The sequence below is a fragment of the Globicephala melas genome, chromosome 21 (assembly GCF_963455315.2).
Source record: "Globicephala melas chromosome 21, mGloMel1.2, whole genome shotgun sequence".
Taxonomy (NCBI): Eukaryota; Metazoa; Chordata; class Mammalia; order Artiodactyla; family Delphinidae; genus Globicephala; species Globicephala melas.
Window position 1 is genome coordinate 6,204,153 of NC_083334.1, and position 13,121 is coordinate 6,217,273.

At 42.0% G+C, this 13,121-nt stretch overlaps 1 protein-coding gene across 3 annotated transcripts in view; it reads left to right on the plus strand.

The window, feature by feature from the left end:
• LOC115838871 (zinc finger protein 705A-like) overlaps positions 1-13,121 on the plus strand; it is a 38,129-nt gene that overhangs the window by 17,521 nt on the left and 7,487 nt on the right. For 2 of the 3 annotated variants that reach the window (XM_060291493.1, XM_060291498.1), the window contains one exon: positions 88-1,698. In XM_060291493.1, the coding sequence (XP_060147476.1) occupies positions 88-738 (651 nt within the window). In that variant the 3' untranslated portion in view covers positions 739-1,698. Of the gene's footprint in view, positions 1-87; positions 1,699-10,411; positions 10,624-13,121 lie in introns of those variants that run through there. The other variant, XM_070044617.1, reaches the window with a different exon arrangement.

Genomic DNA, 13,121 nt, shown 5'->3' on the forward strand with positions numbered 1-13,121 from the left:
GAATGCTTTGTTTTAGATTCACGTGTAGAGAAAAGAATGTATGTATGTGGACAAACCGTTAATAGCCTTTTATCTCCTTCCCAAAAGCAAGTATCTCACACTCCAGAGGATCCCTTCGAATGTAATGTTTTGGGAGAAGATTTCACTCATAGCTCCACACTGAGTCAACATTTGTTAACTCACACGGAAAAGACACCCTGTATCAACAAACAGTGTAAAAAATCCCTTAGTGACCAATCATACCTTAATCAACATAAGCAGATCCACACTAGAGGTAAATCGTGTGAGTGCCATCTGTGCGGGAAAGCCTTCAGTAATTGCTCTAGCCTTAGAAGACACGAGATGACTCACACTGGAGAGAAACCGTATGAATGCCACATCTGTGGGAATGCCTTTATTCAAAGCTCTGACCTTAGAAAACACAATCTAACTCACACCGGAGAGAAACCATATGAATGTCATCTCTGTGGGAAAGCCTTTAGTCAGTCCTCTAACCTCAGACAGCATGAGAGAACACACACTGGAGAGCAGCCGTATGAATGTCAACTCTGTGGGAAAGCATTCAGTAAATGTTCTGCTCTTAGACGACACGAGAGAACTCACACTGGAGAGAAACCGTATGAGTGTCATCTTTGTGGCAAATCCTTCAGCCAGTGTTCTGCCCTTAGACGACATGAGGGAACCCACAATGGAGAGAAAATTATGAATGCCTTCAGTAAGTATTCTGACCTCAGATGACATGGTATTATAAATGTAACAAACGTGGACAAGACTTCAACCGTAGCTTTAACATTTAAACACACCAGAGGACTCACATCGAAGAAAACGCTGTAATCAATGGGGAAGATCCTTCGGTTATCCTTATTCAACTTGACATATGCAAATTTATATGGAAGAGAGTCCATATGTGTGATATTTATGTGGCAAAACCTTCAGTCAGTGGTCTGACCATAGATGACATGAGAGAACTCATACTGTCAATAATAACAACAGCTCTAAACTTTAAACACACTAGGGGACTTGCATCAGGGAGGATCCAGGTCTGCCATCAATGTGCAAATGCTTTCATTTATAATTCATGGTTAAACAACATGGGCAAACTCCATTTGGGAGAGCCCCTAGGTCTAATCACTGTGAACAAACGTTCAGCCAAGCACAGTCTTGATGTGCACGAGAAAACTCAGTGAAGGAATAAATACCCACTACAACAGGAAGTAAGAGGATGAAGGCTCTTAAGGAATACCAAGTCATGCATCCAGGAGAAGTGATTCAGTGTAAAATCATGAGAAATCCTTTATTCATAGAGCCACACTTGTGGTACCTGTGTGGATTCAGACTGTACAAAACACGCTCAGTGTCATGAAATAAGGATGACACTCAGTGATCTCTCATTTCATAATCAACGTTAAGGTTCTCACACTGAGGAGACAGCAGTCCTAAAATCAGTGTGGCGAAAACTTCATCTAGACTTCACATTCAGAAAAGCTAAGTTGAGGGGGTGAAAAACCCTTTAAAAGAGCCTTTAACATACAATTCAGCAAATAATTCAGAACTTTGAGAGAACTATTTATGGGGAAAAACCTGACATATAAATGCAAACAGTAAGGTGATCTGGGAATACTGAATGCAGAATTTTGTAAGAAATTAAACTTTTTCCAACAGATTATTTGTAAATATTTAAACAATAAAGTTGGTTGCTGAAAAGTCTAGTCTGTTGGTGAAGTTGTAGTTTTCTCCATGCAGCTGCAAAGACACAGATCTGGGTCTGCACTCCATGGCGTGTCGGGGAGACTCGGCCCGATTCTCTGTCTTCCCTTTCTCCACAGCCCCTTCCACACAGCTCACCTCCACTCATTCCAGCTTCCCACCAACATCAGCTGTCTCATCTATGCACCGATGGTGACACAACAGGGGCCTTCACCCCACTGGCTGGTTTCTCAGTGTGCCATGACCCTGGCCTACCAGGTGGACAGTATCATGGACGTCTAGTGTAAACCACGGGGTAGTCCCCAGCCTGTCTCTGCCCCTGGGCAGCTCTGCGGGGCCAGAGAGACGGGCAGCTCTGCTGTTCCAGGCCAAGAACACTCCTTGGATTTTTCCGTGAAGCCCCTGAGTTGAGCTAGCTGGGGGCAGGAGCTCATCGTATGACGCCATCCCACATCTTATTCAGGTGAGTCCTGCTTCCCAAACGGAGCCATTATTGTGCCCTCCCCGCCAACACACACACACAGAGCAGCCCTGAAAAGAAGACCCCAGCAATATAATATCCCCTAACCTATCAGACACCACACAAGCCTGTCTTATTAATGTTCTTTTCCCCAAGCAAAATGAAAGTTCTCTCAAAGCAGGTCCGTCCTGCTTTGCGCCTAGGGCTTGGAAATGTGCTGCCCTTCAGCAGACTTCCATGCTGAGCCTAAACCTCACTCAAGAGGACTCAGCTGATCTGTGCTCTTCCCAAACTAGCACAGTCCCCAAATCACAGCGTGACAGGCTGATTAAATAAGCACATCTCGGGGTGAAACCAATACATCATCATTAAAAAAAAAGTGATTCTACTGTTCAGCTAGGGTGGAAACAGTCGTGTGCGAGGATGATGACCAACCAAAATTGAACATCTTGGTGCTGTGGCTGGAGGGGTATTGGCTGTGAGAAGGCAGGGACACATGGAAGTGTGAACAAGGGTCAAGTGGAACAAACTAGTCAGAAGTTCAGATCTGGAAGACAGACCCCCCCCCCCAATGGGTTATTTCCACTGTCACAGCCCATGAGACCTTGTTACTGAACCTTTCTGTGGTTCAGTTTCCTCCATTCTAAGGTAGAAGTAAGCTTCATGCCTCTCTCTTGGAGTTGTAGTGAGTACTGCTGAGTTGATACTGTATACACCAAGTTGTTACTGCAGGTAGTAGGCACTTCGTGTTTGCAAATAGAGAATATTTTTTATAAATTGAGATCTGGAAACACCACTCTTCCTTACCTCATTTTTATATTGAAATATTTCACATCACTTAAAAATATAATAGATTTGTATTACTATTACATTTAATCTGCTTAGGACATACCTAATTTACCCTAAAGCTATAGTTGACTTTAGCTGTGATCCTGGGCCACAGCTGAATTTGAGACTTATTTGGTGGCTTAGTCAGAAATCACTTCCTCTGCCTGTGTCTCCAGGAGGGAAGGGCCTGGTGCTGCTTGGGGCAGGGCCTGTGTAGGTGCTGGGACCCCCAGGAATGATGTGCACACTCCCTTCTCAGAGGAGCTCATGTTACACTGGAGTCTACACTGACCTATGCATATGAGTGTGCTGGGCATTTTCAGTGAGATCAAGGGATTTCAGGACTGATCACATAAAGTCATGACCACAGAGGGGTGGCATCACAAAATGAGATGTATTGGGTGGCACAAAGGTGCACCTTCCCTATCAAGGATAACTCCTTCCAGCGGCTAGAGTGCGGGACCACCACCAGGAAGGGGAAGATAACAAGGGAACACCTGGGGGAGAAGGTGTTTGGAAAGGGGTGGTGGTTTCCTTGTCCAGTTGAAGTCTCTCAGCCCAAAGATGGGGAGTCTCTTGGTCAGAGGACTATAAAAGGCCAGCAGCAGCTTAGAGGCTTGTATACCCATGGTTTAGCTTATCTATGGTCAGCTGGTCAAATGTTGGGTGCATTTTCACAGGGTATGCACAGCAGGCAGGCTCTAAATGGTTAAAAATCTCATTTGAGCTATGTTATGTTTAAGACAATTCAGTATATAAAAATTTTAATTTGGCACTGATGGGCTTTTGAGCTAATGGGCCTAGTCTCTTGTGAAGACGTAAACAGGAGGCCCAATATACAAGGACCACCTTTGACTCATTTATAAAACACTACTTGATAATCTCAGTGGATTTTTTTCTTCATATTCACTGGTTATTTATTCTGCCTGCTCAAATCTGATGCTGCAGCCCTCTATTAGTATTTTATATAATATAAAACATAGAGGTAAAAACCCATAGCAATTCTCCACTCCAGAATTCCTAGTTGACTCCATTGTATAATTTCTGTCTCTTTACCGAAACTCTTGATTCGGTGAAGCGTCATTTGCCTGCTTCCTTTCGTTCTTTGAGCATCATTGAGACAGTTGTGTAAAGCCTTTGTCTCGTCTCTCGTCAAGTCCAATGTCTGTACTCCCTCAGGTACAGTATCTGTTAATTTTTCTTCTCCCTGAGGATGGGTTGTACTTTCTTGTTTCTTTGCATGACAATTTTTGTCGAATACTAGATATTTTGAACATTATAATGTACCTAGAAATCAGATTCTCCTGGCTTCCTGGGATTTGTTGACACTTTATGTGGTCTGGGCTTAGTTGTTTATTTACTGATTTTCTGAACTCTTCCTGTAAAAGGTTTTGTCATGAATGCCACTGAGGTCTCTGTTCTATTAGCTTAATGGTCACCTTGTGATTTGAGAGGTATCTCCTTAAACACTGGAGCCAGAAAAACCAAAACCAAAACGAAACAAATAAAAAACCCCCACACACGGAATACTCTGCCAGTCTTAGCAAACCTTCTCTGTGTTGGTGCTTTTCTGAAAGCTTCGCAAGGCACTTTACAACTGTCTCACCCTTCAGTAAGCTGCTTGCGCCACTTACTCTCTTACCATCGTGCACCACTGCCATATTTGACGCGACTTGTGAGTATTGATACATTATTAACTAACGCCCACGTTATTCAGATTCCCCTAGGTTCACCCTTACTGTTTCAGAACCCCATCCAGTACACACACCACATCACGTTTATTCAGAATGGTTCCTTAAGCTTCTCTCGGCTGTGACGTTTGCTCAGACTTTTTTATTTGTGATGACTTTTGACAGTCTTCAGAAGAACCAGCCAGGCTGATCTGACATGAAAATGTTTGAAACACAGGCCTGCTCGATTTACTGGACTGCACTTTATTCGCTTCACAGATGCTGAGTTTGTCACAAATTGAAGGTTTGTGGCAACGCTGTGCATTGATCAAGTCTATTGGCGCCATTTTTTCAAGCGTCTTCTCACTTAATGTCTCTGGGTCACATTTTGGCAATTCTTGCAATATTTCAAACTTTTTCATTATTATTATATTGGTATGGTGCTCTGTGATCAGTGACCTTGATGTTACTGCAGGACTCACTGAAGTCTCAGATGATGTTTGGCATTCTTTAGCAGTAAAGCATTTTTAACTAAGGTCTGTACACTTTTTAGACAGACATAATGCTATTGCACATTTAAGAGGCTGCAGCATAGTGTAAACGTCACTTTTATATGCACTGGGAAACCAAAACTTTCATGTGACTTGCTTTATTGCAATGTTCGCTTTTTGCTCTTGTCTGGAGCTGATCGCACAGTGTCTCCAAGGCAAGCCTGTATTATCGTCTTAAAACATTTTTGAGAGGGAGTAGTTCATGTAACAGCAGTAAAACAAATGTCTATCACGATGAACTTGTATGCACCTTATTTCTAGGTTTCGGTTCATGTTATTGGGGAGGGCTCTCACTGCTGTTTTCCATACAGGACATGAAAACCACTCTCTCTGTCACCTACCTCTGTGTCCTCAGATGGTGCATGGGAACCAGGTTTTTCTACCCCTGGTGTATTCCATCACCTCACACTACAGTTATACACGGACAATACCTCCCAGATAAGAAAGCAGGTCCTCAAATCCTTTGAGAAGTTCCTCCATAAGACATGCGTTAAGACCTGGAGATTACTAAGTTTAAATATATAAGATATTGAATGACATGCAGAACTATCTCTACAGCTGGTTCTAGTGTTGCCAAATCATTCGCGTACACTGCTCTGTGACCCTCCTCTCCACAGTGCCCAGAGCCCAGCCACGGTCCTCTGAGTAAATCAGCCGTAACTGCAGCAAGGAGAACAATCAGCTGGTTTCTAGTCTTCTCCATATGGGAAGGCAACCTCTGGGTGATAACTGCACTGTATTTAGAAGATTAATATCCCCACTACATTTAATATTCAAAGGTATCCCTCACTCAGTTTATTAGTTCCTGAAGACAAACTGTACAGCTGCCCTTTGGGGAAAACTAGCCCCGAGAAAGGTTATCCAAACGGTGATTCACGATCACATGCATGTGGAAGCGTTCTGAAAAGCATCTTTGAATTGAATGAGAAGAGCTATAGCTAAATTCAAGTTCCACTGCATTTAATAAAGAGACTATTCTTAGGGGTTTTCACATTTTAAAAGTTTTAATTAAAATGTTAGAAATCAAATATGACTGAGGTGAAAACAAAGTTACATTTCTTCCTGCAGCGCCCAGGCAGTGAGAGCCCTCAGATTTAGAATAGCAGGATTCTATGATAGGTGGACTGCAGTCATATCTGGAATTCCAAAGAAAAACCAATGAGATTTTGAGTAGAAGGGTGAATTAAAATAATAATCATTGCAGTATTGATGATACAGTAATTAGTGAAAATATTAAGTCATAGCGGAATATTTTAATGGTAAACATATAAATTTCAATTTCATTAACATATAACCTGTGCTTATACTATTAATACTGAATTATGCAGTAATTAAAAGTAATGATAATTTAATATCAAATTATGAATACTGTTAATATATTCTAGTTTACATTACTAATATTATGTTAGAATTTGAAAGATATGTGATGTTAATAAAATTTTTAAAGACAGTTTTTTAGAGGAGTTTTAGGTTTACAACAAAATTGAGAAGGTACAGAGATCTCCCATTTCCCTCTGTCCCCACCCACGCATGGCCTCCTGCATTATCGACACTACCACCAGAGGGTACATTTTTCACTAGGGATGAACCTACACTGAGGCATCATAATCACCCACTGTGCATAGTTCACAGTTCACTCTGGGCGTTGTACATTCTGTGGGTTTGGACAATGTATAATGACATTTATCATCATTATAATGTCATACAGAGTATTTTCACTGCCCTAAAAATCCTCTGTGCTGATTAACTTTTTAAAAAGTGTATATTTGCAAAAGAATGGGTTATCTGAAATTATAGTTTAATGTCTTTTAATTTTCCACATAATGAAATTATTATTACCCCCTTATATTTATGAAGGATTCCCAGTATTGGTTAATGTTCTCATCTGAAATGTTAAGTGATTCACACTCTGGCATACTTTAAATATATCATTTCCTGGTAAAGAGCACTTGATTTGAACGTTCACATTACTATTAACTAGACTACCTTAATCTACAATATTTGACATGTGCTATAAAAAATATTTGTTAGTACTATTGATTTTAAATTTCATAACGGTTATATTTCAATGTACATTTTTCATTTTACATAATTTTTTAATTTCAGTTATTTTGGAAGAGCTTCTTCTGTACATCGACAGTGTTGTAGTGTGTGAATGAGCCTAGCATGAAATGTTGCTAGATGACAGACCCTAAGATAGAATGTAAAATAGACATTGTTTTAGTCTTTATATGCCTGGAACATATTATCACATGAATCAGCAATGTACATCATGCAAAACTAAAAAGGCACTTTAATTTTTCCACTCTGCTGATTCTCTAGAAAACAAGCTGTAGTAGATTTCTAAAATCAACTTCTGGGTATTCCCTGGTGGTCCAGTGGCTTTCACTGCCTCGGCCGGGGTTCAATCCCTGGTCGGGGAACTAAGGTCCCGCAAGCCACGCAGCATGGAGAAAATAAATAAATCAATTAACTTTTAATATGTATTCTAAATATGATAATCCAGATTTAATAGTGACAATAATAAAACAGCACCAAATTCCTGTACTATGTTAGAGGGATCATTCAGAAGCACTTAGTAATTACTCGTATGGTTCCTTGTTATTCTTCTCCTTAATCAAATTAAAACGCTAGAGAAGTTTGGGCAATAGAAAGTTCGCCTTCCTGGAGGAGAAAATGACCATTGGTCCCCCAAGAGCAGGAGTAAAAGTAGTTCCTGAGATAAACTGTAAACGCTTGAGGCCATTTTCCTCTAGGAGACTCAGCCCACTGGGCCCAGGTGACAGTGACACAGCGCCCAGAGCGTGTGGCATGAACATGCCCACTGGTGCACTCCTGTTGGATCCAATGTGCAGTGTCATTTCATTGTTACATCACATACAGTTTACGCATTAATTTTCGGGGTAAAAGCCAAAGGGTTTTTCTGTTTGTTTTCTTTTAGTTCAACTAGTTTTTCACTGTCATGAATGCTCCATACGAAATGATTTTTGTGGTAGACATTTCTATCTTGTATCAGTTCACCTACTATTTGGAATGTTCTCAAATGAGGCATAGGGAAGCCACTGTGGCACGTGAATTAGGTCACTGATCAGCCTTTGTACATCTCTCCGCTCTGAGCTGGCATCTGGAGTGAGAGAGGCTCAGCCCCGGATCCTGTGGGGCTGGCATTGAAGCGGCTTCCAGGACTGAGCTGAGTGCAATGGGTATGGGAGTGGGTGGAGCAGAGCTGGGGGCGTGGGTAGGGAGAAAACCGACATCTGTTCCCGATGCAAGGGAAGGCGGGGGACCAACATCCGGAGAGACTGGGGAGGCACCGGCCCTAAGGGGAATGAACCAGGGCTCACTGGCTGCCTGGACCCTGCCTCACCCCTTTGCTGAGGGTCGTTCTCACCACCAGCCCAGTTCCCTTCCTCCTCCAGTCAGGCTCACTGTGGCTCCAATATTTTCCATCAGGTTTCTACTCCACTTCTGTTCTTTCCTGGGCCTAGAGTCCAGAGCAGATGCCCTGAATGCGCCAGCTCCCCTTCTGCCCTCATCTTTGAATTGCATGAGAGGAAAGCAGACCTTGTCAGCCGCAAGCTGGTCTGGTACCCTCAGCTGGGTCACGGTTGTCCGGTGAACATAACAATTCCACAGAACATCAGCGTCACTCAAGGCCATTATACGACAATGATGAATCAAGACGAAAACAATTCCACCCTGGACACAGACAAAATATGGACATCGTCCAAGCCAAAAAATAACCACCATCCCCCTGTCTCAGCATATACAAGTGACTGCTGCTTCTTTACAAATTATAGCTGTGGTGTTGCTTTCTTCAGACCTCCACAGAGAGATTTCACAAGACATCAGTCATAGAATTACCCCCATGTGGGTTGTCTTTCAACTTTTATTTTCATTTTGATGAAGTCCAATTTATCAATTTTTCTTTGGTTGCATGTGCTTTTGACGTCATTATCTAAGAAATCATTGCCTAATCCAAGGGCACAAATATTTGCGTCTTTGTTTTCTCCTGAGAGTTTTGTGATATTAGCTCCTACATTTAGGTATTTTATCCATTTTAGGTTTTTAAAAATATGTTAGATATGGGTACAGTTTCTTCCTTTGCATGTAGATGCCCACATAAAAAAGACTCACATCTCCCACTGAATGTTCTTGGTACCCTTGTCAAAAATAAATTGACCAGAAATGTGAGGGTTTATTTCTGAACTCTCAATTCTATTCCATCGATCTATAAATCTGTTCTTTTGCCAATATCACAGAGTCTTAATTAATGTACCTCCGTGGTAAGATCTGAAACCCAGAAGTATGAGGACTCAACTTATTTTTCCTTTCAAGGTTGTTTTGTCTATTCTGTGTCCTTGAATTTCCATGTGAATTTTATGGTCAGCTTGCTGATCTCAAAAATGCCAACTGGGGATTTTGATAAAGATTACATTTCATCTGTAGATCAGTTTGGGAGTATTGTCATCTAATATATAGTCACCCAATCCATAATCACTTTCATTTAGGGCATTTAGGTATTTCCTTTTTTCGTATATCTTTAATTTCTTTCAAAACATTCTGTAGTTTTCAGTGTACAAATCTATTATGATAAATATATTCTTAAGTATTTTATTATTTTTGGTGCTAATGTAAATGCTATTTGTTAATTTTCCACTCTCCAGGATCCAGTCCTGGATCACACACTGCTTTCTGCTTCTGCCAGCCCCTAAGTTCACTGAACGCTCCCTTCACTCTATCCCTGCTCCAGTGACGCCTTGTGCCTCAGATGCCAGCCGCGCACCTTAGGAACCGCTGCCCCTCACCCACCTGTGCTTTCTCCTGATCACTTTTGTTTTTCTCCTACCCCACCTTGGCCCTGGTCTCCCATTCCCTCTCTCTTCTCCTCTGACCTGTTCAAGATAGGAATGATTGTGGCAGGACAGGTAGGAAAATGCAGAAAGGTTTGACATTTCCAAAAGAGAAGTATTACTTTAACATCAAGCTTTAGTCACAAACTATATGTTTATTCTTCCATGTTTGTATTAATTTTTACCATATACATTTTTAAACACTGATATGACAGATTACATTATTTTGTATTATATTTTTCAGTTTAGATTATGACTGAACCAAGTCTCTGTAATTATGCTGAAAGCTGCATAAAAATATAAACTGAGCAACGTAACAGATTTTTTTTTTTTTTTTTGCAGTACGCGGGCCTCTCACTGCTGTGGCCCCTCCCGTTGCGGAGCACAGGCTCCGGATGCGCAGGCTCAGCGGCCATGGCTCACGGGCCCAGCTGCTCCGCTGCATGTGGGATCTTCCCGGACCGGGGCACGAACCCATGTCCCCTGCATCGGCAGGCGGACTCTCCACCACTGCGCCACCAGGGAAGCCGCGTGACTTCTACTTTGACCATCATGTGAGTGTCTCCTGCTGAAATCTTCCCCATGTTGTTTACATATGCGTTGCGTGTTATCTTCCACAACACAAAGAGATTTCCTGTTTCATAACATTTCAACTGCAGGGCTATCAAACTTGTTAAAGATTTCACTAGTTTCAAAGACTTCAAGTATGAGCCATGTTTAGGCAATTGTTCTTTTATAAGAACTCAGGTTACGGTTTTGAGCACACATTAATTTTTCCCTAAATTGAAACTACCCACAACCTTCTGCTGGGACAGCACTTACATCCAACTCAAATAACCATCGTGTCCTGCATTCTAAAGCCTTTCAGTTCCCATGTCTTTAATATGGAGGAAAGGGTTTACCCCCTTGAAACTCACCACTGACATGCAATTAGATGGGTCCTTTCTGCAGATATCTTGTACGAATATTATTTCTTCTCCCATAAGGCCACTTTTCCTGTCTAAAGTACTGTTAAAAAATGCTAGTGTGGCATTGGAGAAAGAAACCTGCTGAAAGCATGCAAGACCTGTGTGAGTATGTTTCAAATACTGACCCTGACACAGAGCAAGAATGTGAAAAGGAAGTAAAGTGAGTTGAAACACATTTCAGGAAACTGAAAATTAGGAAGTATTTTCAGGATTGAAATAAGAGAAAAAATAAAATCAAGATTGGTAAAGAGGAGGAAAATTGTCAAAGGGAAGGGAACAGGACAAAGGACACTATGTGAAACTTTAACTCTAAAAGGACATGAACAGTCCCTTTCTGAGGCCAAAAGAAAGTACAAAAGAGAGTATAGGCCCCAGTGGCCTCTACTGCTTTCCTAAAAACATAACTCACTCAAGAAAATCTGCAGTGAGGACTTCCCTCATGGTGCAGTGGTTAAGAATTCACCTGCCAATGCAGGAGACATGGGTTCGAGCCCTGGTCAGGGAAGATCCCCATGCCATGGAGCAATGAAGCCCGTGCACCACAACTACTGAGCCTGTACTCTAGAGCCCGTGAGCCACAACTACTGAGCCCATGTGCCATAACTACTGAAGCCTGTGTGCCTAGAGCCCCGTGCTCCGCAACAAGAGAAGCCACCGCAATGAGAAGCCCGTGCACCGCAACAAAGAGTAGCCCCCGCTCGCCTCAACTAGAGAAAGCCCACGTGCAGCAACGAAGACCCAACGCAGCCAAAAAAATGAATGAATGAATAAATAAATAAATACTAAAAAAAGAAACAAAATCTGCAGCGGCCATTTCCCAGCTTCTGCTCTCCCAATATCAGGATTCCTCGTGCTGAGCACATGTAAGCTTGGAGCTCACCTGGACTCAGGCACTGCTGAACTCCTTTTCCTTCCCTCCGCAGCTCCACTCGCTGCTCCAACTGGGAAGTCACATATGATTTGCGGAGTTGATACCCTGTTTGTGGGGGGGAAAAAAGATACATTGGTTTTGCATTTTCTGCTGAGAACCATGCATGTCCTTTAATCTGAGGGCAGGACACCAAGGAGGGACAAGGTGAACACTGGAGGACAGCCCAGGGAAGAGCACCCCCAACGCTGAAACACTGTCACTGTGACAACACAGGGAGCTCTTCCTGTTGCTGGTGTGCAGGCCCAAGGTCAAAGCCAGAGTGAAGAATCCTCAGCGTTTTCAACGGAGAAATTAAATGTTCCCACAGTAGGATGAACTTTACATTTTAAAAAAGAATCCGAAACACAGAAGCTCCACCAGAACAATCTAATTTCTCTTTGGAAATAGATCACTGGTATCATTTTCAAGAATGAATTTTTAACCATCAGGTGAGTATACAGAGCAGGACAGTTATTTAGTAAATATTTATTACTTTTATTCATTTAAAAATATTCATTGAATTCCTGATTGTTAAAGATAAAGAAGAGAGAAAGGGAAGAGTGGTCAGGAAAACTATATTCTTTTGGGCTGACAAAACAGGTGTAAGTAAATAAATAAATGAATTAACTTCAAGTAGTTTTAAGAACCATGAAAGAATGTGAATGAGGGTTGAGAAGGGAGGGGGATACGTGGAAGCTGTTCTGGATACTTGTTAAACATATATCAGTGTTGACAGACTCACCCACAGACACCAGATGAATGATGCTCTCCAGCATCACATCTCTGTACAGCTTTCTCTGGGATGTGTCCAGCAGGGCCCACTCTTCCTGGGTGAAGTCTACAGCTATATCCTTGAAGGTCACTAATTCCTAAAACATCATGGACATTTTGTGAAGCCAGGGCCTTCCCTACAAAGGGCCACGGGAAGATACTGGACACGGGTGTGCTGAGGTTGGGTTGCTGTATAAGAGAAAGCTCAACCCTGTTTGGGGTTCCAGTCAAATGTTTATGGTGACATGTCGTGTGTCTTTCACGCAGACAGAAATATCCACCGACTTTGAAAACATAACATCATTATGAACATGAGTGAGATAACTGTGGTGGAAATAACGTGGGCACAGATGATGGCCAAATTCTGTAGGACTGAACATCCTCCAAGAGAATGTGGATAATC